This window comes from Haliotis cracherodii, unplaced genomic scaffold, assembly GCF_022045235.1.
Source record: "Haliotis cracherodii isolate W230 unplaced genomic scaffold, xgHalCrac1.p SCAF_8, whole genome shotgun sequence".
Taxonomy (NCBI): Eukaryota; Metazoa; Mollusca; class Gastropoda; order Lepetellida; family Haliotidae; genus Haliotis; species Haliotis cracherodii.
In genome coordinates, this window is record NW_027266341.1 from 38,383,291 (window position 1) to 38,408,381 (window position 25,091).

The following is a 25,091-nucleotide window of genomic DNA, read 5'->3' on the forward strand; positions in this document are numbered from 1 at the left end:
CATCGATCTACGTAATTATGATACGATGATATGCATCAACCAAGTCATCGACCCTTACCACCCGATCCCGTTAGTCGCCTCTTACAACAAACATGGGTTGCCGAAGACCACTTGTAACCCGAATCTTCACGAGTACTGAGTGGGGTATGGGCTGGCACTATAAAACCGACATTAGTCTGGACTAGAACACACAGCAACACACACACACACACACACACACGTGCATGGACGTCGCAATATAAGAGCAATAATCTTGATCGCGGCGTTAAAGTCCATTTCACCATCCAGATTGCGAAGGATTGCCCCAAGGGTTTGGGTGTTGACTTGCGTCATAGCTTGACTCATCAAAAACACTTTATTTTGCAACATGGTTATTTATATTCATTTCACGTTCAATAGTTGTTTTTTATTTCATCCATTGAATTCCCGGTCCGCGTATAGCATTACTCTGACGCTGTTAGTTGTCCTACATTTAAATTAAAGGTAGAAAGTTATATAAAGGCTTTTCTAAAGCGTTTCTTTTATTACAGTTACGTGGTTGAGGTTGGAAAAGAATTAGCAGTTTTTTTCAACCGGGATCAACGCATTACGCAAGTGTCGCATGCAGCGTTCATTTAGTTCGTTTACAGTCACACAAGATCAAACCGGATTGTCCGTTGCTTTTGAATCGAAGTCAAATGCGTGTGTCTGTGTGGTTATACATTAAACCTTATGCAACTAACTACGAATAACAAACACTTAAGTGTAACTATAAACAAAAACAAGACTGGTTACTAACACAATCACAAGTACATATATCCAGTTTGTTTATAGTCTAAGAAAAACGAAACACAAATCGCCGAAGCGACAACATGTGAGAATGTGAGGGTATAGCTTGCACGCTATATATGTCTGATTCTACATTACAAGATAACCTGCTATAAATGTATACGTGTTAACAAACTTCTACCAGGCTGAAAACAGTCAGAAACACTGCAAACTGATGATCCAAACCACAACTGCGATACCCATATCAAATACATCACCATCCAATTAAATAATTTTATTTTTTTCATTTTCAGCGGTAAACAAACATGGTATAGACTTTGTTGTTCTGGCAGTTTTGTTCATGTCAAGTTTAAAACATAAACTGATCTTAATTAAAGCGAAACATTAAAACAATAAGACTTGCGCTTACCTCTTCTGTCATGTTGTTGTGTTACGGATATACACGTCAGTGCAGTTAATACGCAATATTTGCAATGTCCTGTTGCACACTGCACATTGGACTGGCGCAGTAACACCAAATGTATCACGTCTGCAGCCAATGAAAAGCTCTAAACTTTAACCACATGACAACCGGGTGTGCAGGTCCACTCAGAGCTTGTATTGCTACGCCTTGGCGAGAGGTACTAAAACCTAATGTCTAACCTGTTCATTGTAAGTTGTCAACCGATCACAAGGAGTTTAGGATGGGACGTACTCTTTCTATGTACCCCTTGCCGTCGGGCTCACACACAGGGTACAGCACATGCCCCGAGAGATCATACATGTTTCAGAACCAAGTACTTCCCATTACCGAATGCATTCGGATAAACGTCGGCTCATATCAGAAACTCAACGATACTTATGCGAGATGAGCATGTCACCCAAGATGTGTTCCGATTGATTTCTCAGCGGATTATATGAAATGTGTAGACCTCTATGAGCCGGCTACGTGGAAAAGAAATACTCGTTCCTTAACCAATAAGAAGCTAGTATATTTATGTAAGGTGAGATAAGTTATCTTGTGTATTTGTTGATTTTCAGTTTTAATCAGCTGTTTTTCATTGACGCTATGAAGTAAAAAGAGACTTTAAACAATATTTTACAGGAACAAATAGGTCAGAAGAATTGTATACTTGATACCAAACAGTCCATACTTCACAGTTCATATCACACAGTTGATACAACACACTTGATACACACGTTAAAAGATGGTACTTGTTGTTACCCTGTCTGGCGCTCGGCATTAAGGGGCTAAAACAAGGACTGGTCGGCTCGGAGTCAGTATACTGTGTCTGAGTGGGGTATTCATGTTAAACTGCGGCATGGTATCTCAGTGTGCTAGCACTATAAATCGGCATCAGTCCGGACTAGTACAAGCAGCCACACACACACACGTGCATGCACGTCGCTATATAAGTGCAATAATCTTGGACGCGACGTTAAACCCAATTTCACCTCACATGCACGTGTATGTGTGTGTGGCTTTATAGTGCTAGCACACTGAGATACCATGCCGCAGTTTAACATGAATACCCCACTCAGACACAGTATACTGACTCCGAGCCGACCAGTCCAGGGTAACAACAAGTTCAATCTTTTAACGTATTTTGGTATGACGCGGCTGGGGATCGAACCCCGGACCTTCCGCTCTCCGGGCGGACGCTCTACCATTAGACCACGGAGGCGGTCAAACGTTGATAGGAGCATGCAGTTATTGTTCATATTACTCACTATTATCGACTTAAGTGAGTGATAATGTTTAAGCCGCTTTGAACAGTATTTCAGTTCTATCACGGCCAATCAGTGCCACGTGTGAGTGAGTTTGGGTTTATGTTAATTTAGACAGAATGAGTTATGTGACTGCAGGTGAAACCAAAACAATGGGTACGGTACTAAGAAATATAATTTCACAATCCGCTTATCCTGACGTGACTAAGGGCTGTAACTCTGCAGAAGTGGAAGACGTACACATTCGACATGTAACAATTAAAACACCACTATTTTAATGAAGAGCCTCTGTTACTAAATGTTGAGCGATACCAATATTGCATTCACCAGTCAGTTGGCGGGATGGACTTGAATTCTGATCTGTTTGGTCCCGAGGCTAATCAGTAAAGTATGTTTGGAGTAATCCCCTCTTTCCGTGGAAATACACGTGGGAATACAGTTATCACGTAAAGCAAAACTCAACAAATCTTATTTCTCAAGATTTTATACATGAAAACATTTATCAAAAATAAGATATTTTGCCAAATAACGTGAGATGCATATATATAGAAATGACATAAAAAGACAGATTTGTAAAAGATGAAGTATGTATATTATGTATAAGTAAAACATGACGTATTAACGGAGTTGAGCAGTTTGCTTGAAATATAATATCGAGTCATTAAATGTGATATATAACGCTGACAATGTTTTATGGATGTGCACGAGGGACATAACACTTAGAGGACATATTACAGCGACCATGGCATGTTATTGTAACTATGACTAACTCTTAGAATCATAAATTGAAATATAAATATTTTAAAACAAAAACCAAAAAAACGAGATTTTTACACGATATTATTTCTTGTATATTAATTTCTCATTTTGCAACATGAAGCGCAGCATATAAGAACCCGTAGGAGAATACAACACATTTATATCTTGACAATTAACACTATTCTACTGAGTGGGGAATTCTTTAATGAATAGAAATTCATTTTGAAAGCAAGTAAACCATTAAAATATGATATGTACACAAATGATTTGTTATTTGATCATACACGGACAATTGTATGAATCCGTCTACCGACTACAGCACGATGTAGGCCAAAGCCTATACAAAAACACACTAAAGTCAGGCTCAAGGGTGTTCCTGGCTGCACTATGCACGTCACGGTTACAGTCGCTCGTTGTAGTATGCAGCGTTGTCTGTTCCGCCGTTGGTGTAGGGAGGGGGGTGGCCTTTCTCGGTATCCATGTCGTTGATGACGTAGGCGTTTCCCTTCTCGTTAGAAAACCCAACGTTAACATTGCCAGAAATGGCAGCATATTTTCCTGTTCGGTCCTCGGGGTTGGCGGGTCCCCAGCTTCTCGTCGGGCTGAAGGCTTTTCTCTGAAGAGGGAATTCAACATAGCTTTTATCATCATGGAACGACTTTGATCTTAGACATACATAAGTATAATAGTATCATTTAAATCCAGATAATAATCAGTCTTGCGTATCTGTAGAAACAGATTCCATTCGGTGTAAAAAGCAATAAAGTGATTACAATTACCGTATTTGACTTGATAAGCGCTCCGCTCTAATAAGCGCCCACGGCGATATTTGCTAATATATTGGCAAGAGAACAATCCCAATTAGCACCCCTTCCGATTGATTAATGTACGCAAGACATATTTATTCGTGTATAATACGCACTCGTGTGTAATATACACCCTTAATTATGGGCAATTAAATTCTGGAAAAATATATCTGTCGTGTATAATACGCACAGACTTTTCTTTTGTATCATTTCAGGCTGTTAGCATAAACCACGAAGTTTACGATCTTTCAACTGTTGTTTTTTTCACCAAAAATTTATTGTAATAAGAGCCCCGTATTTCTAATTTTGAGTGCGCACTGGGCGCTTATTACGTCGAATACGGTATATGAATGGATCACAAAAAGTCAATGATTACACCAGGTGTCCACACAAAAGGAAGGTATGCCGTGCTCTACTGGTAGCAACCGCCACTTACAATATATTTAATTAAAAATTTATTTGTTTGTTTGTTTGTTTGTTTGTTTGTTTGTTTGATGCTTTGCAATACTTCTGCCATACGACGGTGGCCTGTAAACTATCGAGTCTGAACCAGACAATCCAGTGATCAGTATCATGAGGAATGATCCACGTCGTTGGGGTACGACGCCACGCCGTCAACCAATTCACCAAGCACGACCACCCGATCCTATCAAGTGCCCGTGAGAAAGGAGGTATGAGGTATGTCAAAGTATGGGACAGCATCGGGCATCATGTTGACAAACAACGTGCCATATTTTGTCAATTCTACCATAAACTTTCTGGAATGACTTGACCATGTCTTTGATCATAAGACCTTGGTTATGTCTTAGCTCTCAGTACAATTGTATCCAGGAAATTTGAACAATATGTAGAGGCTCTATGTACCTTAGCACCTGGGAAATGTGAACAATATGTACAGGCTCTATGCACCTAAGCACCTGGGAAATGTGAACAATATGTACAGGCTCTATGTACCTAAGCACCTGGGAAATGTGAACAATATATAGAGGCTCTATGCACCTAAGCACCTGAGAAATGTAAACAATATGTACAGGCTCTATGTACCCAAGCACCTGAAAAATGTGAACAATATGCAGGCTCTATGTACCTAAGCACCTGGGAAATGTGAACAGTATGTACAGGCTCTATGTACCTAAGCACCTGGGAAATGTGGACAATATGCAGGCTCTATGTACCTAAGCACCTGGGAAATGTGAACAGTATGTACAGGCTCTATGTACCTAAGCACCTGGGAAATGTGGACAATATATACAGGCTCTATGTACCCAAGCACCTGAGAAATGTGAACAATATGCAGGCTCTATGTACCTAAGCACCTGGGAAATGTGAACAGTATGTACAGGCTCTATGTACCTAAGCACCTGGGAAATGTGGACAATATATACAGGCTCTATGTACCTAAGCACCTGGGAAATGTGAACAATATGAACAGGCTCTATGTACCTAAGCACCTGGGAAATGTGGACAATATGCAGGCTCTATGCACCTAAGCACCTGGGAAATGTGGACCCCACAAGCTGCTGTTGGTGGTTCATTGACCGATGCATCAAATATACATTAATTGTCAATGCAAGAGAATAACCATCCTAGATTTTCAGCCGAAACAGATTCCATTTAGCGTAAAGGGCAAATAGAAAAACATGTATTCGCCCTTCCTTGTCTGCACTGTCAAACATAACTGATGTCTTCTCAAGGACATTTGAAGTTTACTATATTAGCGTTATCCCTGGTGAATGGAAATACACCTATCTCTAACAGTGAAGGAACTTTGGCCATTAATAGATGAGGGATGGTGCATACATCTACACGGACGACATTGTGACATAAATATACAGGGCTTGGGGTAACGAAGCAAAAGTATCATCAGAAAAACATGAAGTATTTGTTCAATATTAACTATGTAACGTGCCAAACCTTCAGTATGACACAATGTTAATGTCAACTCACCGGCCCCAGTCTGCACACTTGTATTATCATGACGAGGAATATCATAACAAGGGGGGCGACAACCATGCACCAGCCAATCCCCTCAGCCCACGGCGGGTAGATGTATTCACCATAATTGGCCGGGGCATACTGAGTGGCTGACACAATCACGATGAACTGGAAAAAAAATATTTTTTTGAGAAACATTAAATACACTTTTTTTTCATTTTTTATTGTTTCCAGGGTTGTAGAGTAAGATTTAGTTGTTATTCTATTTCATGCACCTTTCTTCACTGTTACAGATACAAATATAATGTCAAGAATGTTGATGCTTGTTCAGGGAGCAAGACATCATCCTCCAGTCTGAGAAGCATCGCGCCCTGTTTACGTGTATTACAATTTTTTTAGATTTTGAATTACTTCACTTACAACGATGACGACAGGGGTCAGGAAGACCCAGTTGATGACCCAGTAGGGGTTGGGTTTGTGGCCAATCATCATCTCGATGTCCTCCAAGAACGGGATGTAACTTCGTTTACCTTGGTGCTGTGGCCAGAACCAACCCACTAAAGCTTAAATGGTAAGGAAACAGTCAATTAGAATATGAATTGAAAAAAATATAACGTGAAAACATTTTGTTGACAGACATGACAACATCAATTCCTATCGTAATACTTACGATAGACATACATAAGACAGATGATTTCCGTCAGAGCCACCAGCATCAGGTTGTAGCTTCCAGAGTACCAGTCCATCAGTGTCAGCATGTAAATACCACCCTGGAGGAAATGTATAATGACTTTAGTTACGTTCTTATTCAAGGCGTTAAACCCCATTTCACCTCACCTCTTATTCAAGGTTGTGTTTGAATATTTTTAAAGAGGTTTTAATAATCTAAATAAAGAAATACAGCCTAATAGCGAATTCATACAATGTAGAGGAATTCTCTTCGAGTCAAACATGTGCATTGAAAACATCACATTAAAAAAACAACACATAGTTATAATTTAAAAATGTTCTACGACATTGTACAATCACTCACTAAATTTTAAATTAGAAACCACACAGGTATTTGACATTTCAAGAAAAATAAGTGTGCGATTGTATCTACCCTACCTTTGTAACTTGAGGCAGTCCAAGCAGGAAACCAATGAGGCAACAGAAGGCAGTGAAAGGAGTCTTGTGCTTCCTCAGGACACGTGGGAAGATGTCACTGATGCCGCTGATCAGCGTCTCCATCATAGCGAACTGTTGAAGAAAGGGAACACAATGCTTAGCACCAATTACTGTGTTTGTGGCGAGACTGTTAAAAAATCCCTTTATGTATTTGCCTCTATCGACATTTATGAATAAATATTATGCAGCGAAATGTGTTAATTCATCAGGATCAACCTTCTATCAGCATCTTCAGTATAGTTCCTTGTTCGTGTTTACTTTTTCATTAGGAACTTGCGTTTCTCAGGGTTGGAATCCCAGTTCGCCATGATCATTTTTCTTGGTTTGTCAGCACCATAGTCGTGCTCGTGGATTAAAACCTCAAAAATCCTGCTCAACGTCAGGCTTTCCTCGCACACCAAACTGACATACTGGTCAAAATGGCGTTAAAACCAAACTCGCTCATTCTTTTCCATTGGTTTTCTAAATGTCGAAAGATCCTGTTGACTATGCGGCCTACCTGACTGTCCAAACCAAGGGTCAGCAGCATGAAGAAGAACAGGAAAGCCCACAGTGGTGACACCGGAAGTTTAGCAATGCCTTCTGGGTAAGCAATGAAAGCGAGACCCGGACCTGCAACAAAGATACCTCATGAGTGGTTCTGGGTTATTGAAACGTTGATGTGTATTTGTGTGGTTGGATATATTCTGTATTCTGGCAAATCACAAGGAACTTTGCATTCAAAGACCTGAACTCTTGACCGTATCATGTATTTCGAAATGGTTAGTAATTCAGTGTGGAATATATGAACTTTGTGAAAGATCTTACAAAACTGAAAGAGCTGCACAGCAAACTGTTATGACTGACATCAAGTCAGGAATTTGATGAATGGAAAACTTACCTTGGTCGACCACGCTCTCCACGTCCTGGTTGGTGGTGTGCGCCATGAAACCCAGGAGGGAGAAGATGGCAAAGCCCGCGAACACACTGGTGCCACAGTTGATGAAGGCGACGATGAGGGCATCTCTAAAATGGGGTAAATATGTCAATAATAGTCGACCACATAATAACAGTGCTTGCGCTCTATTTCAAAACCCTGGACACCGATGATGAACCCAAGTGGACCATTGGCCCTGACCAATGTAAGCACATGTTAACTGATTTAGATCATTTCCGTCACGCTTCGATTGTGAGGTCATGCAAGTGTCATCATAATAAAGTTAGTTAATTTCATTTATTGATTCAATCATGAATAAAAGAATTTTAATGAATATAATTAACCAGGTATTGACAGTATACATTGTTGATATAAATAAATTTTATGATTATTTTGAATCTCTGTTTAATGGTCTAAGGGTTTTCTTGTCGTTTCACATGCATTAAATAGACCAGGTACAATGGCAACTTTGTCAAACCTCTGTGTTATAGAAATATGCATGGCTGCTGTGCATGCTGTGTTTCTCCTTTCCCTGGCCGGCAGCCTTGTATTATTGCTAAGGTTGCATTGTATGTGTTTTATTTAGGGTACTGATTAACTCTTACGTACTCATGTCTCCAGATTAAACTTACCGTTCACAATTGTTTTTGAACTTGTTGTAACTGGCCATGGTCAACAGCCCACCGAATGCAGCTCCTAGGGAGTAGAAGATTTGAGTGGCTGCATCTCCCCATACCTGGACAAATATGTACAATATATAACATTGCGAATTATAAGGTATGAAACATGTATAGAAGTAAGTGGCATGCTATTGTAAATTTGTCAGACAGTGAAGTTCATGACATCTATAAGATATGTGGTGTTCGGCAGAACATGCAGGAGATTAATTCCTCAAGCACAAACTTAGCTGCGTTAGGCATAGTGGTCACGTTCGAGCCTTTACATAAAGAATAAATATAAACAGTCAACGCCCGAGAATAATCAGTCTCTGTTATCTGCCGAAACAGGAGAAAGAGATGTGATAAAAAAAATGAATGAATCACTGAAAATAAATGATGAGCCAACGTGTGTCCTCTACCAGTGTCACCTGTCACCCATACAATTTGCCTAAAATAGTGTACGGTTTTTGCAAAACACATCAGGCGCAAAATATGCCAAGCCCTTTTAGTCTACATTCCAGATGAGCCGTCATATTGCTGGAATATTGCTGAGTGCGGCGTTAAACAACAAACAAACAAACACACATCCCAGATGAGGCAGTATACGGGCAACACCAATAATATATCAACCATAAATTTCAAATGGTATAACCATACCCGTGCTCGTGGGTTTCACCGAAGTGGTAAACGTCTAAGACCTGCATCACTTCGGGCTTTCCTCCCACATTAAGCTGACACGCCACGATATAACTGGAATACTGTTAAAAGCGGCGTTCAACCCAACTCACTCACTCACTCAAATGGTATAGTAACACAATGCAGGCTGCCCTCACCTTGGCCTCCTTCAGCCTGTGGATCTGTGGAGTCATGTAGAATGTGATGCCCTTCTCGTATCCCTCCAGAGTCAGGCCTCGGATCAGCAGGACCACGAGGATGATGTAGGGGAAGGTGGCGGTGAAGTACACGACCTGGGAGAAGATGTTGGCATTTTCATGTGTTATTTGTCTGGGTTTTTTAAGGCGAGAAGTTCAAATATATAACGTCTGAATGTCTCCTCGAAGCGTGATGATGAATAATTGTAACGTGAGTGATGATGAAAATAGGATTGGACTTTCTGTACAGTATGTCCCCATCTCGCAGCAAATCCAACTCGTTTTCAAGACTCTGCTAATATGTATACAGTCAGGACGTTATTAAATCAGTTTAAGGGACAAAACTAGTGATGCTGCTGAAATGAATGTAAAAACACATTTGTTCAAACCTAAACGCTTGGCCTACATTTGAAGTATGATGGCTATAGGGAATATTTTTAAATTACAGAGCATATATAAACTGTATCAACCATTTGATAGATTAAAGCCTGTCCGCAAATAAAAATACGGAGAAGTTGCTTGAAGGCATTCTTATATCACAAATAAACCTGTCAGACAAAGAGATGATACAAAAAAATGATCGTTTATGTTTTTTCTCGTCACTGTTTGCTCCCGAACGCCTCAAGAACGTTAAAGAGTTTAAACCGTTTGGAAAAATGTTTGCATTTGTTTTGCATTTCATTTGTTTTGATTATTTGAGATAATAGAGGACATAAACTATGTTACTTATAATGAGGTTGCACCGGGCTCAGACTCAAGTCCAACCATCGCATTGTCCACCAAAGAAGGTTTACCTTGCCGGAAGACTTAATTCCCTTCATGAGACAGAAGAAGATGAGGAGCCAGGCTAAGAAGAGACAGACACCGTTCTTCAAGCTGAAGCCTCCTAGGTCATCAAGCCCAGTAGATTCATGTAGACGAAGCACGTAGCGCCTGCAATGTACATTTAACAGTAAATATCCTATACTGCTGGGGCGATGGGTTCCCTGTGGTTAAAACGTTGACAGTCACGGATAAGACTCCCCATATGAGCACCTTGTTTGAACCCCATTCTTAGTATCCCCCGCGGTGATATTGCTGGAATATTGCAAAAAATCAGAGTGAAAACCCCATACCAGAATTGAGAATGTTCACTGTTTTAATGCTTGATGGTGATAAAATAATAATGGGTAGTGTCTGACTACACCAACCGTTGCTTCCCTTTCTCCAGGGTAAATACGTCCATAGAAGTGGAAAGAACCATAACAGTAGAACCATATATAACAATGTCTTACAGTGTTGTAAAATGTTGTTGAATAATTGAGTATGGTTTGTGAAGCATCTTTCCTAAGATTGGCCATCACTACAAGGATGATATGCATGCCTATTTGTTATATCGAATCCGAGGCTATTAAGCTATTAAGGCCCTGGGCCCTGTTCCACAAAGCGATCTTAGTGCTACGTTGATCGTAAGCCTATGGTAAAGAATGGGAGTTACGATCCAACTTAGCACTAAGGTCGCTTTGTGGAACAGGGCCCTGAATCTTAAGGCCACTTCTCAGATGTGTGACAAACAAGCTTTATTGATCATATTCTCTGATGTGTAAAAGAATACACTTTCAACGGTAAAATGAAGCATGGATGGCTCTGATTGATATTTAATTATCAGCTAAACTGAGCAACGGGTCATATACTATGAGATACCTACTCCCAATACTCCTCGCTGGCTGTTGTATAGGTGATCTTGCAGTCCTTGGTAATGTCCTTGTTCTGTATCATGGTTGAGTTAAGTTCGTCGACGCTGGTGAAGCTGTAGTTGTAGGCGTTTGAGATGTTGACGAGGAGGCCGTTCACGCACGGTTTGTTGTACAGCTCCTCTGCAAGACGGAGATTACAGAATAAACCAAACTGGCGTATACTGGATGGGGAATTAAACGTTTTTTTGCAGATAACATATTAAAACGTTTTTCAATGCGTGGGTTGGGTAAAACGAGGTTTTAAACAGTATTCATGTTATATTACGTCTTACGTGATGCACGTCGGACGTTTTATCATTGAGGCTAAACCGACGAGAACGGACATGACGCTGATAAACCAAGGAACATAGGTCAGGGCGATTTGGATTTCATACTGAACCTTAAACGAATATTCATAAATGTTCTAAGCATTGGTCTTTTGCCTTTATCCTGTGTTTAACTTTATATTCTGATCTTGTCAATATGGAATTTCACACTTACTGAACAGCGGGCACGGGTGGCCCAGTCGCCTCAGGCGCCGCGATTCTCTGTGCAGAGTTGCCTCCCTTAGGCACGCCAGAAACCTATCATTGTGGGTTCGAATACCCATTCGCCCCGATTATGTTTCTAGGTTTGAATCCCGGTTCGCCCCGATTATGTTTCTAGATTTGTCAGCACCATACCCGTGCTTGTGGGTTTTCACCGAAGTGGTAAACGTCTGAAACCTGCATCAATAGGGCTTCCTTCCCACATTAAGCTGACACGCCGCGATATGTTAATGGAATATTGTTAATAGCGGCGTTAAACCCAACTCACTCACTCACTCTCTCACTCACTCACTCACTCACTCACTTACTGAACAACGTCATGGTTCTGTTTCCCTCGGTCATGCCATCCAGGTAGGGGTAAGGCTCCGTCCTGCAGGAGTTCGTGTTCCAGGGATTACCACAGTTCTCCCAGGGCACTGAGCCATCTAGACTGACGAAGCTGGCAAACATGTAGTACATGGCGTACATGATGATGACGTTGTAGTAGATGGACACCATGCCGCTGATGGTCACCATGGCAAACCCAATACCTGGAATAGTCGAGCGTTTTGTTGAACGTTTTCATCGCTGTTTAGATTAACATACACGTACGTTTAAACATTGACCAATAGTGACTGACAATTGTTCTCCACTTACCATGAAACGCCGGGCTGACCTTCCACACTGTGATCGGCCCCTCGGAGGCGAACTGGCCCACCGCCAGCTCCAGGAAGAATAACGGCAGACCAGCCACCACCAACATGATGACGTACGGGATGAGGAACGTGGCTGTAAACAAGAAGAACTTGGTAAGAATGAACAGTACTGCAAAACCAACAGGGGAAAGTGACCCTGTTGCAATAAACGCATGTAGTAATAGATATATACCTCGAGCCCTCAATCTGAACCACTATCATCACACTACAATGTGCAATATAAATGGCATAAGCTTATGTTGTGAAAGAAGTCTTTAAGTCATTAAGAAGTTGAAGGTGAGATGAGGTGAGGTGAAAAGGGGTTTAACGTCGCGTCCAAGATTATCGCACTTATATAGCAAATGTGTGTGTGTGTGTGTGTGTGTGTGTGTGTGTGTGTGTGTGTGTGTGTGTGTGTGTGTGTGTGTGTGTGTGTGTGTGTGTGTGTGTGTGTGTGTGTGTGTGTGTGTGCTTGTACTAGTCCGGACTAATGCCGATTTATAGAGCTAGCTCTCTGAGATACTATGCCGCAGTTTGACATGACACAGTATACTGACTCCGAACCGACCAGTCCTTTTATCAGTCCATTAATGCCGAGCGCCAGACAGGGTAACAACAAGTACCATCGTTTAACGTCTTTTGGTATGACGCGGCCGGGGATCAAACCCCGGACCTTCCTCTCTCAGGGAGGACGCTCTACCACGAGACCACGGAGTCGGTCTTAGATGTTGAAAGAACATGAAGACATGAAACGTATTAACGCTTACTCAATCATCATCTGATGAAGGGGCAAGAAACCCCGAAAACGCCTTTAACAAACAAAAAGTCGTTATCAATACAAGTTTCATTTTTCAGGCTAGAGAACAATACAATGAACAATTCTTTGCATTCTTCCCACCTGCTAAAGTCATACCAGCGCTTTACAAACAACCAAAATGAGGTATTTGTGAAGAGGTGATATTAGCTTACTATTCGTTGAATGACTCAGTGTCAAATTTCAATCTGAATACTTACCTCCTCCATTCCTGTAGCAGAGAAAGGGGAACCTCCAGACGTTTCCCAGACCCACAGCGTAGCCTATACAGGACAGCAGGAACTCAAACTTGCCTCCCCACGACCCTCGCTCCTCCACCTGTGTGACATAGACAAGTAGGTATACTGATAACGCTGCAGGTAATGGATGCAACGTGTGTCATTAGTATGTCTCTTTACGTCAGTTCTCAATAACACATGTCTATAACTGTTGAAGGAACTGACCTGGAATAAATGTAAGAGAAACCTACAATCTCAAGTAAGAGGTGATGAGTGAATGAGTGAGTATGGTTTTACGCCGCTTTTAGCAATATTCCAGAAATATCACGGCGGGGGACACCAGAAATGGGCTTCACACATTGTACCCATGTCGGGAATCGAACCCGGGTCTCCGGCGTGACGAGCAAACGCCTTAACCACTAGGCTACCCGACCGCCCCCCAGGAGGTGACGAAGAAGCACATGTAGACACAATGGCCATCAACCATGAAATAAATATGATGAAAACAATTAGTATAAGGTTAAATGGACTGTTTGATCCTCCAACTGACCACAAAGTAACTCTTTAGCAAAAGGAAAGTTACAGATCATTTCCTTCCCTGTCCTATTGTGAAGAAGATTGAGAGCATTTATGTTTGTGTGAATTCACATTTGGCTAATGTGTTATCCATAAATACGTCATGAACTTTGTTTGTTTGTTTGTCAGTTTGTGTTAACAATGAACCACTATAGGTGTTCTAAAAATCACAGTATGATTGCTGAACACATGCAATTACATCTATTTAGCTGGTACATATACACACATTTTAATCCTGATGTGAGGATTGTGTGATGTACCAAATGTTGCAGTGATATCTCTGCTTATTTAACTACAGTTTTTTTATACATCTGTTCAACCAAGCCTCGTCGACAACAGTACGCCATTTTTGGTTTTCTGTAGTATGGGAAAATATGTACCGATGAAACAGGATCAATTAGTTTCACACGTTCATGTAACTATTACATCCCATAACGCAATCTGGCTGTAGTCATGCCCATAATAAAAATGTTGCTCGATATCAAATTGTGCACCTCATCTCTGCGGACAATATGAACAAAGCTGTTAATTTATATGATGGTATATTTTGCCAAGTGATATTATGCAATCATTCCCTCATTCCCCCCAGAGGTATTACGTAGGTGATGAAATATGTCGAGTGTACACCAATTAGTCCTCCATCAGGTCAGGATAACCTGTGCTGAGTTAGTTATATGATCCCATCTACCCGACGAAGACTTGCGACACCGACAACGAGGTCAACAGGAGCCTGTCACGTCAGGGTATTGTCCATCACAAGGCCGTTTCCGAACAATCGGAACACATCAAGACAATGTCATTCAAACACAATGAGGAACCTGTTGGACTCGGGTTTTCAATGCCCCTGATAACATGTTCGATGGGGCGTGAAGATCACAGGGTCAAGCGGTCAGATTCCTCCGTAATTTAATGTTCATATGTTATTTTCTTCCATTTCTTCTCAAACAGGTTCTTGGCAGTAATGACGGCACGAGTACAACTGGAATCCGGGAACGTACTTGTGAATAGTCTCAGTTGGGTGTGATTTCTTTTGATGTTCGATGTAATTGGCAGCGACAGGGCTAGCCCTGGTGTGGTTTAAAATGATAAAGGATACGCTGTTCGGCAGGGTCAGGTTGAGTTAAACTGATGGAGTAACATTCAAAATCTCGATTTAGTTCATGTTAAACAATCCAAGTAACCATATGCGTGATCCTGATTATTCGCTTATTAATTTTCTGGAGGTGGAGGACGTTTCCAAAGTTTACGCATCAGTGACAAAAATGCTGTCCAAAGCAATGTCCTTTTTGGACTTGTACCATATGTTTTTCTTGGGAACAATTGACTTGTCATTGCATGTGTTTGTGATAAGTGCCACCGGACATTTCCAGAACATTAGAATCATCATAAACACATGCTCGTGACATAGACGGAATTGCACAATTGACTCTGCTTTTAGACATTTAGGGGGCGGTCGGGTTAGTGGTTAGTGATTAGTGGTTAAAGCGTTCGCTCGTCACGCCGAAGACCCGGGTTCGGTTCCCGACATGGGTACAGTGTGTGAAGCCCATTTCTGGTGTCCCCCGCCGTGATATTTCTGAAATATTGCTAAAAGCGGCATAAAACCATACTCACTCATTCCCTTTTGGACATTTCGTTGAATACAGAAAGGTGTGTGTCGCTTTTATTGTATATCCACAGTAATATGAAGGTGTATTTTCTCATTACATGCTATATCTGTCTCAAAATTGGAAACCTGAAATACAGGTTCGCCATCAGCCAACATCAACTCGGGCGACTGGATGAGATAAACTGGTTATTTGCCAAAGAAAACAGCCAAACATCGTCTATGCGTAGAGAATGTTATTGTTGAAATGCCAGCGCGGTGAATTTTATATTCACGGAGTAAACAAGTCCGAAAATGATGAAGCCAATACAATGATTCTAATCTCATACTGCTAGTTCTCCCAACCGTTGACCCTATCGCCAAAATATGTTGTGTTGCGCGTCATTAAATTCACAGACTGTAATGACATATCCCTTCTAATACCTGTTTATATATTCGTTCTTTTGTAGCAGAATACATTCACCACTTGCGTCATGTGTGCTGCACAGCCTCAGTGTTAAGACTTACAACAGCAAGTGGCGACCGCGGAGGATTCATAGCTGGTGCACTCTACGTCACTTTATGAGCGTGTTTTGTAAGGGCTGGATAGGACTTTTTATAACGTGTAAAATATTCAACGTGTCTGGTGTCTGATTTGCAGTAGTCTACATGGTTTTCCTGTACCGTCACTGGTGTCACCTTTGCAGGGGTAATTTTGGGGTATTAAATGACAACCTGATGTCAACAGAGCTAGGATGGTGTTTGGGAATGTTCGTTACTTGTATTAAGCATTTGGCTTGTGACCGAAATAGAATTTAGACACCTTTCTTTGCAATGACTATTCAATTTCGTTTGTATTAAAATATATCTGCTTTCAGCAGAATTTTCTTATGAATATGGAACGCATTTTTGTTCCTTTTATTTATGTTATCGTGGGTACGGCGGTTTCGTGTGAATAACCATTCACGTGGCATTCAGATAGCATCCCGTTAACCTCGTATTTCCAATCAATGCATGGGCTCAAGCATATATTTCAAAATGAATCATGAATTGAAATGTACACCAAATATGAATACACCAGTCGGGCAAACTGTGAACACAAACACAGTGAAAGGCAAGATGGGCCTTAGCAAAAACTCGTTATTACAAGTAACGCACTTAATGTTCAACGTGTTATGTTTCAGAATCTGATGTTGTGATATGCGTCATCCCTTCAAAAACGGTCCAACGAAGGACCATGTCACTGAAACATTAAACGGTGATCCAGAATAGAATTTATGAAACTACAAAAGTATCAGAAGCCTGGGTTCTTGGTAGACCCGTTATCTCACGTTGTTCAATGAACTTCGGCGTCATTGGAAGCTACTTAAGACCCTAGTTTCTTTAGGCTTTGTTGAGGGTTTGTCAAGCAAAACCTGTTTGTGACCGGTGCTTGACCTCACCACCTCCTTTGCCCGGCTCGGGAGAGAGACGGTCGCTCTAACGTCAAATGTGGGATTCAGAAAGCAATTGTATTGCGACGATTGTGACGGATTAATGCACCACAAACAGGTTTAGATGTCCGCGTCGCCACGCCCTCCTACATGGTCATATTGCTCTATGATGTGTGTGGGGGGTGGCGGTGGGGCGGGGTGGGTGTGGGGTGGGTGTTGGGGGTGGGGGGGAATTGAAGTGATGCCCTCCCACGGACATGTTGTAATAGGGTAGGCTGTGGTAGGTGGACTGTGAGAGGGTAAGCCATGGTAGGCGCTGACTGTGAGAGGGTAGGCCATGGTAGGTGGACTGTGAGAGGGTAGGCCATGGTAGGTGGACTGTGAGAGGGTAGGCCATGGTAGGTGGACTGTGAGAGGGTAGGCCATGGTAGGTGGACTGTGAGAGGGTAGGCCATGGTAGGTGGACTGTGGGAGGGTAGGCCATGGTAGGTGGACTGTGAGAGGGTAGGCCATGGTAGGTGGACTGTGAGAGGGTAAGCCATGGTAGGTGGTTGTGAGAGGGTAGGCCATGGTAGGTGGACTGTGAGAGGGTAGGCCATGGTAGGCGCTGACTGTGAGAGGGTAAGCCATGGTAGGTGGACTGTGAGAGGGTAGGCCATGGTAGGTGGACTGTGAGAGGGTAAGCCATGGTAGGTGGACTGTGAGAGGGTAGGCCATGGTAGGTGGACTGTAAGAGGGTAAGCCATGGTAGGCGCTGACTGTGAGAGGGTAAGCCATGGTAGGTGGACTGTGAGAGGGTAGGCCATGGTAGGTGGACTGTGAGAGGGTAGGCCATGGTAGGTGGACTGTGAGAGGGTAAGCCATGGTAGGCGCTGACTGTGAGAGGGTAGGCCATGGTAGGTGGACTGTGAGAGGGTAAGCTATGGTAGGTGGTTGTGATAAGGTAGGCCATGGTAGGTGGACTGTGAGAGGGTAAGCCATGGTAGGTGGACTGTGAGAGGGTAGGCCATGGTAGGCGCTGACTGTGAGAGGGTAAGCCATGGTAGGTGGACTGTGAGAGGGTAGGCCATGGTAGGTGGACTGTGAGAGGGTAGGCCATGGTAGGTGGACTGTGAGAGGGTAGGCCATGGTAGGTGGACTGTGAGAGGGTAGGCCATGGTAGGTGGACTGTGGGAGGGTAGGCCATGGTAGGTGGACTGTGAGAGGGTAGGCCATGGTAGGTGGACTGTGAGAGGGTAAGCCATGGTAGGTGGTTGTGAGAGGGTAGGCCATGGTAGGTGGACTGTGAGAGGGTAGGCCATGGTAGGCGCTGACTGTGAGAGGGTAAGCCATGGTAGGTGGACTGTGAGAGGGTAGGCCATGGTAGGTGGACTGTGAGAGGGTAAGCCATGGTAGGTGGACTGTGAGAGGGTAGGCCATGGTAGGTGGACTGTAAGAGGGTAAGCCATGGTAGGCGCTGACTGTGAGAGGGTAAGCCATGGTAGGTGGACTGTGAGAGGGTAGGCCATGGTAGGTGGACTGTGAGAGGGTAGGCCATGGTAGGTGGACTGTGAGAGGGTAAGCCATGGTAGGCGCTGACTGTGAGAGGGTAGGCCATGGTAGGTGGACTGTGAGAGGGTAAGCTATGGTAGGTGGTTGTGATAAGGTAGGCCATGGTAGGTGGACTGTGAGAGGGTAAGCCATGGTAGGTGGACTGTGAGAGGGTAGGCCATGGTAGGCGCTGACTGTGAGAGGGTAGGCCATGGTAGGTGGACTGTGAGAGGGTAAGCCATGGTAGGCGCTGACTGTGAGAGGGTAGGCCATGGTAGGTGGACTGTGAGAGGGTAGGCCATGGTAGGTGGACTGTGAGAGGGTAGGCCATGGTAGGCGCTGACTGTAAGAGGGTAGGCCATGGTAGGTGGACTGTGAGAGGGTAAGCCATGGTAGGCGCTGACTGTGAGAGGGTAGGCCATGGTAGGTGGTTGTGATAGGGTAGGCCATGGTAGGTGGAATGTGAGAGGGTAGGCCATGGTAGGTGGACTGTGAGAGGGTAAGCCATGGTAGGTGGACTGTGAGAGGGTAGGCCATGGTAGGTGGACTGTGAGAGGGTAGGCCATGGTAGGTGGACTGTAAGAGGGTAAGCCATGGTAGGCACTGACTGTGAGAGGGTAAGCCATGGTAGGCGCTGACTGTGAGAGGGTAAGCCATGGTAGGCGCTGACTGTGAGAGGGTAGGCCATGGTAGGTGGACTGTGAGAGGGTAAGCTATGGTAGGTGGTTGTGATAAGGTAGGCCATGGTAGGTGGACTGTGAGAGGGTAGGCCATGGTAGGTGGACTGTGATAGGGTAGGCCATGGTAGGCGCTGACTGTGAGAGGGTAGGCCATGGTAGGTGGACTGTTAGAGGGTAAGCCATGGTAGGCGCTGACTGTGAGAGGGTAGGCCATGGTAGGTGGACTGTGAGAGGGTAGGCCATGGTAGGTGGACTGTGAGAGGGTAGGCCATGGTAGGCGCTGACTGTAAGAGGGTAGGCCATGGTAGGTGGACTGTGAGAGGGTAAGCCATGGTAGGCGCTGACTGTGAGAGGGTAGGCCATGGTAGGTGGTTGTGATAGGGTAGGCCATGGTAGGTGGACTGTGAGAGGGTAGGCCATGGTAGGTGGACTGTGAGAGGGTAAGCCATGGTAGGTGGACTGTGAAAGGGTAGGCCATGGTAGGTGGACTGTGAGAGGGTAGGCCATGGTAGGTGGACTGTAAGAGGGTAAGCCATGGTAGGCGCTGACTGTGAGAGGGTAAGCCATGGTAGGCGCTGACTGTGAGAGGGTAAGCCATGGTAGGTGGACTGTGAGAGGGTAGGCCATGGTAGGTGGACTGTGAGAGGGTAGGCCATGGTAGGTGGACTGTGAGAGGGTAAGCCATGGTAGGCGCTGACTGTGAGAGGGTAGGCCATGGTAGGTGGACTGTGAGAGGGTAGGCCATGGTAGGTGGACTGTGAGAGGGTAAGCCATGGTAGGCGCTGACTGTGAGAGGGTAGGCCATGGTAGGTGGTTGTGATAGGGTAAGCCATGGTAGGTGGACTGTGAGAGGGTAAGCCATGGTAGGTGCTGACTGTGAGAGGGTAGGCCATGGTAGGTGGACTGTGAGAGGGTAAGCTATGGTAGGTGGTTGTGATAGGGTAGGCCATGGTAGGTGGACTGTGAGAGGGTAAGCCATGGTAGGTGGACTTTGAGAAGGTAAGCTATGGTAGGTGGACTGTGAGAGGGTAGGTTGTGCTAGGTGGACTGTGATAGGGTAGGCTATGGTATGTTGACTGTGAGAGGGTAAGCCATGGTAGGTGGACTATGAGAGACTGTGAGAAGCCTCTGGTATCAACTGCATATTATAGGGGTGAATCCGTGCCGCGTGACATGGGAATCACGGGGTCCAGAGAATCTCGTCTCCTGGGTGTGAATTGGCATCATCAACAGTCATGACACTTGTGTAATCGCACACGATACAAATCTCGGAACCTGTGTGAGGAGACGGTGATACTTTCAAGGGGTCTGGGGACAATGGGCGCTTGTTTCAGCAACCACGTGATCGTGCAATCGTATCTCCTTTTGGCAGAGACGTCTTATGAATAACGAAAGGATTTTGTTTCTGGTATCTACATTGTTAAATAGAAACTGTACACTGTTAGCGTGTGTGCCGCATGACCACGTCATGCACGCCTTGTGAAAAGGGGCCAAGGCTGGGCAAAGAGTCTGTATGTAGTCTGTATTTGATGTTAACAGTGATAACGTTAGGTCTGTATTTGATGTTAACAGTGATAACGTTAAGTCTGTATTTGATGTTAACAGTGATAACGTTAAGTCTGTATTTGATGTTAACAGTGATAACGTTAGGTCTGTATTTGATGTTAACAGTGATAACGTTAAGTCTGTATTTGATGTTAACGGTGAAAACGTTAAGTTTGTATTTGATGTTAACAGTGATAACGTTAGGTCTGTATTTAATGTTAACAGTGATAACGTTAAGTCTGTATTTGATGTTAATAGTGATAACGTTAAGTCTGTATTTGATGTTAACGGTGAAAACGTTAAGTTTGTATTTGATGTTAACAGTGATAACGTTAGGTCTGTATTTAGTGTTAACAGTGATAACGTTAAGTCTGTATTTGATGTTAACAGTGATAACGTTAAGTCTGTATTTAATGTTACATCATCACCACTATTATCACAATCATCATTATCAGTAGAAGGAGTAGTAGTAGTAGTAGTAGTAGTAGTAGTAGTAGTAGTAGTAGTAGTAGTAGTTGTAGTAGTAGTACAGTTGTGGTCATTATCATTGACATGTCTATGCCCCTAAGACAGTATGTATTGCATAGATAACGAATAACGTAAATGTTTTTAAATGACGGTGCCCTTTGTGTCTAAAGGTTGCACCGAGACACCCCTCTCTGCACTGGGTGTGTGGTACAAAACCGACACAATGTGGTGACATAATAGGGGGGCGTTATGTGGCGTTGTCCCTGGCAACCATGTCGTCACACGTTACCCACAGGCCTGCACAAACAGAGCTTCTGACAAATGGATTGCGTCGCCAATGACCCCGGTGATTTGTCTTCCTTGTATACAACCCCATGATGTTACAGAGATGTTCATTCAGTGAAAGAATGTTGGTTAACGAGAAATGTTGTGCTGGAATGGTCCAACCTCCCCCAGACTTCAACAAAGCCTTGTTGCTATCCACACTTCTTGGTCCGTTAATCCCTACTCCCGTCTCCAAACATGGCGTATGGGACAAACACACACTGTTATACTGATTGGGTGTTGTCATTCTAACTAGCTTTTTGTTCATGTTGCATATCGACCGGTATATCCCGAATGTCCATTTGTGGGTCTTTGAGCGGAATGTTTCACCGCCTCCTAGTTTAACTGTACTAATTTCAGACAATCGTTTACATCTCAATGCGTTTCAGTTGCGATTAAGAAGATCACATATGTCCCATTAAAGTTGGTTGTCCTGCATCTACTTGCCAAAGTGTGTCACGTGATGGTCAGCATCGTCAGAAACAACGTCAGTAAGTTGACTGTGTCCAGGGCCCACTTGCACAAAGCGATCTTAGCGCTAAGATGATCGTAATTCCCATACTTTAACATGGGCTTACAATAATCGTAGCGCTAAGATAGCTTTGTGCAAGTGGGCCCTGGATGTGCTTGGCTACCACTCTGACGGGTCTACACGCCGACATCTACCAGTGTGACGGATCAACACGCCTACATCTACCACTGTGACGGATCTACACGCCGACATCTACCACTGTGACGGATCTACACGCCTACATCTACCACTCTGGCGGATCAACACGCCTACATCTACCACTCTGACTGATCTACACGCCGACATCTACCACTGTGACGGATCTACACGCCAACATCTACCACTGTGACGGATCTACATGTCTACATCTACCACTCTGACGGATCTACACGCCTACATGTACCACTGTGACGGATCTACACGCCGACATCTACCAATGTGACGGATCTACACGCCGACATCTACCACTCTGGCTGATCTACACATCTACATCTACCACTGTGACGGATCTACACGCCTACATCTACCACTGTGACGGATCTACACATCTACATCTATCTACCACTGTGACTGATCTACACATCTACATCTACCACTGTGACGGATCTACACGCCTACGGCTACCTCTCTGGCGGATGCAGCACGCCTTCATCTACCACACTGACGAATGCAGCGCCTCCATCCAGCACTCTGGTGGTTCTACACGCCTACATCTACCGCTCTGACGGATATAACGCCTACATCTACCACTCTGACGGATACAGCGCCTACATCTACCACTCTGACGGATGCAGCGCCCACATCTACCACTCTGACGTATGCAGCGCCCACATCTACCACTCTGACGGATGCAGCGCCCACATCTACCACTCTGACGTATGCAGCGCCCACATCTACCACTCTGACGGATGCAGCACGCCTACATCTACCTTTCACTCTGACGGAAAATATCATTCAACACAATACACCCTGTGTCTTCCCCTGTTCTCGGTGCTCGTAAATGATAACCTGGTACAGATGGCTCCTGTCAAGCGCCATGTTGATTTATAGAGGACTTGGGGCCATACCAGGCTGCGGGAAGCCGACCTTGGAAATTGTGACCAGCGGCCATTGTGACAACTACTATTGTGACTACTCGTGGCGCCCGCTGTGACAGCTTCTAATGTCATGTTGACAACTCGTAGCGCCCGCTGTGACAACCTCTAATGTCATGTTGACTACTCGTAGCCGTCATTGTGACTACTCGTAGCGCCCGCTGTGACAGCCTCTTATGTCATGTTGACTACTCGTAGCCTTCATTGTGACTGCTCGTAGCGTCCGTTACACCAACAATGTGACTATTGTTTGTGTGAGTTTGGCAATTCCAAGTGTCCTAATTCATTATTACTGTCGTCTTTGTGTGTACCGTTTATTATGCCGAAAGTATTCTTATTTTCAAATTGGATATTACAACGAAGGCAATGCAAGACAAGTTGTATCCACGATCCTATCATAAGGCTACAAAAAGTTCATAATTTAAAAAGTTATTGTTGCCATGATTTTGAAGAGTTTACATCATGTAAATTTGGTGCTATGTTACAATGTTACAAGGGGATTACATTAAATCAATCACAAGTAATAATCAAGTTACAAGTTTTCCCATTCTTGATACTTGGAGAATACAAGTGGCCATCGGAGAGCATTACAGGGTGGATACTCGACAATGATCAAAGCCAGTTGTCTGTCCTGTGCTGAATGTCGTCCGGAGTAGATGGGTCTATGATGTATCACGGACATGCAAAAGACCTCCTGATTTATTACTTTGAAAAATCTTTTCAACAATAATAATAATGATAATAAATATAGCAAGGATGATGATGACGACGATGAAGAAAACGATAATAATTATGATAATAAGAATAATAACTTCATCCCGGTAAAGCATGCGGCTGCACCCTTCATGACCTTCTCCGTCGGCGAGTTGCGAGACGCAGTTTCACCACACCTCCTGCCCTGAACCGGTTTGGAGATCCCTTCGTGGTTCACATTCAGATGGCCGTACTGATTCCACTCGCGGAGGATTTAGCAAGGAATTGTATTATTGTTTTGACCTGGTATACATTTCCTTGGAAGGGCACACTTTGTAAATATCTAATAATATTGACTTTAACAATTACATATTTTTATATACAAATAATATAAAATACGATCAGTTTCCTATATCGAGTGCTATGTAGTAGTTTGTTTAGAGAACACATTCTAAAAATACATGTATAGTCTTTCTTCCAATGGTAAAAGTTAGTTACGAAAGATTTGTCAACTTACCTCGCCTGCCATGGCTCGTTACACTGAGAAAGTTTCCAGTTAAGAATTCCGAAATAACCCGATTCACGTGACGCTCTCCTCCGAAATAAACTAAATTAGGAAAGTCACGGAAATTACAATGACCTCCAACCAATCAAAAGCATCGATATGTGTCACGTGACACACATATATGAATAGGACCTTTCAATAACAAGGTCTGGGTCACGGTGCGGTGAGCACGGGCAGTCTGGCATCTGATGTCACTGGACATATTGTGCAAAGCCGGTATCTGCGTCGAGGAGGATTGGTTTTATGAACGCCTGAAAGACATGCATTACATTTGGATGCACATGTGAGAACAACAAAAGTAATACCATTACAAAGGTAGAAGCCAACAGATAATTGGAGCTGATAGGTGGTTGGCAATAGAAAATGGAAGCCAACTCGTAACAGTAACTAGTGCTGATTTACAAATGTCTCGTTTACCTGAACGCCACACAACGTTGCCCGTGTATTTATTTGTGCATAAACTACGTTGTTGTTGTGCTAAATGATAACACGAATCCAGTAAACATAGAAATCTATTCAATGACATTAT

General features: G+C 43.6%; 1 protein-coding gene across 1 annotated transcript; it reads right to left on the reverse strand.

Moving 5' to 3' along the window:
• Positions 1-2,943: 2,943 nt before the first annotated feature.
• On the reverse strand, positions 2,944-24,622 carry LOC139449357 (sodium- and chloride-dependent glycine transporter 1-like). The gene is made up of 15 exons (XM_071230689.1): positions 24,515-24,622; positions 13,541-13,658; positions 12,489-12,620; positions 12,161-12,382; positions 11,277-11,445; positions 10,384-10,522; positions 9,551-9,685; positions 8,691-8,794; positions 8,023-8,147; positions 7,642-7,754; positions 7,083-7,214; positions 6,646-6,745; positions 6,396-6,538; positions 5,988-6,143; positions 2,944-3,850 (listed from the first exon to the last, which is right to left on the reverse strand). The coding sequence occupies exons 1-15, from the start codon at positions 24,524-24,526 to the stop codon at positions 3,635-3,637; spliced, it is 2,016 nt and encodes a 671-aa protein (XP_071086790.1). The 5' UTR covers positions 24,527-24,622; the 3' UTR covers positions 2,944-3,634.
• Between the last annotated feature and the right edge of the window lie 469 nt (positions 24,623-25,091).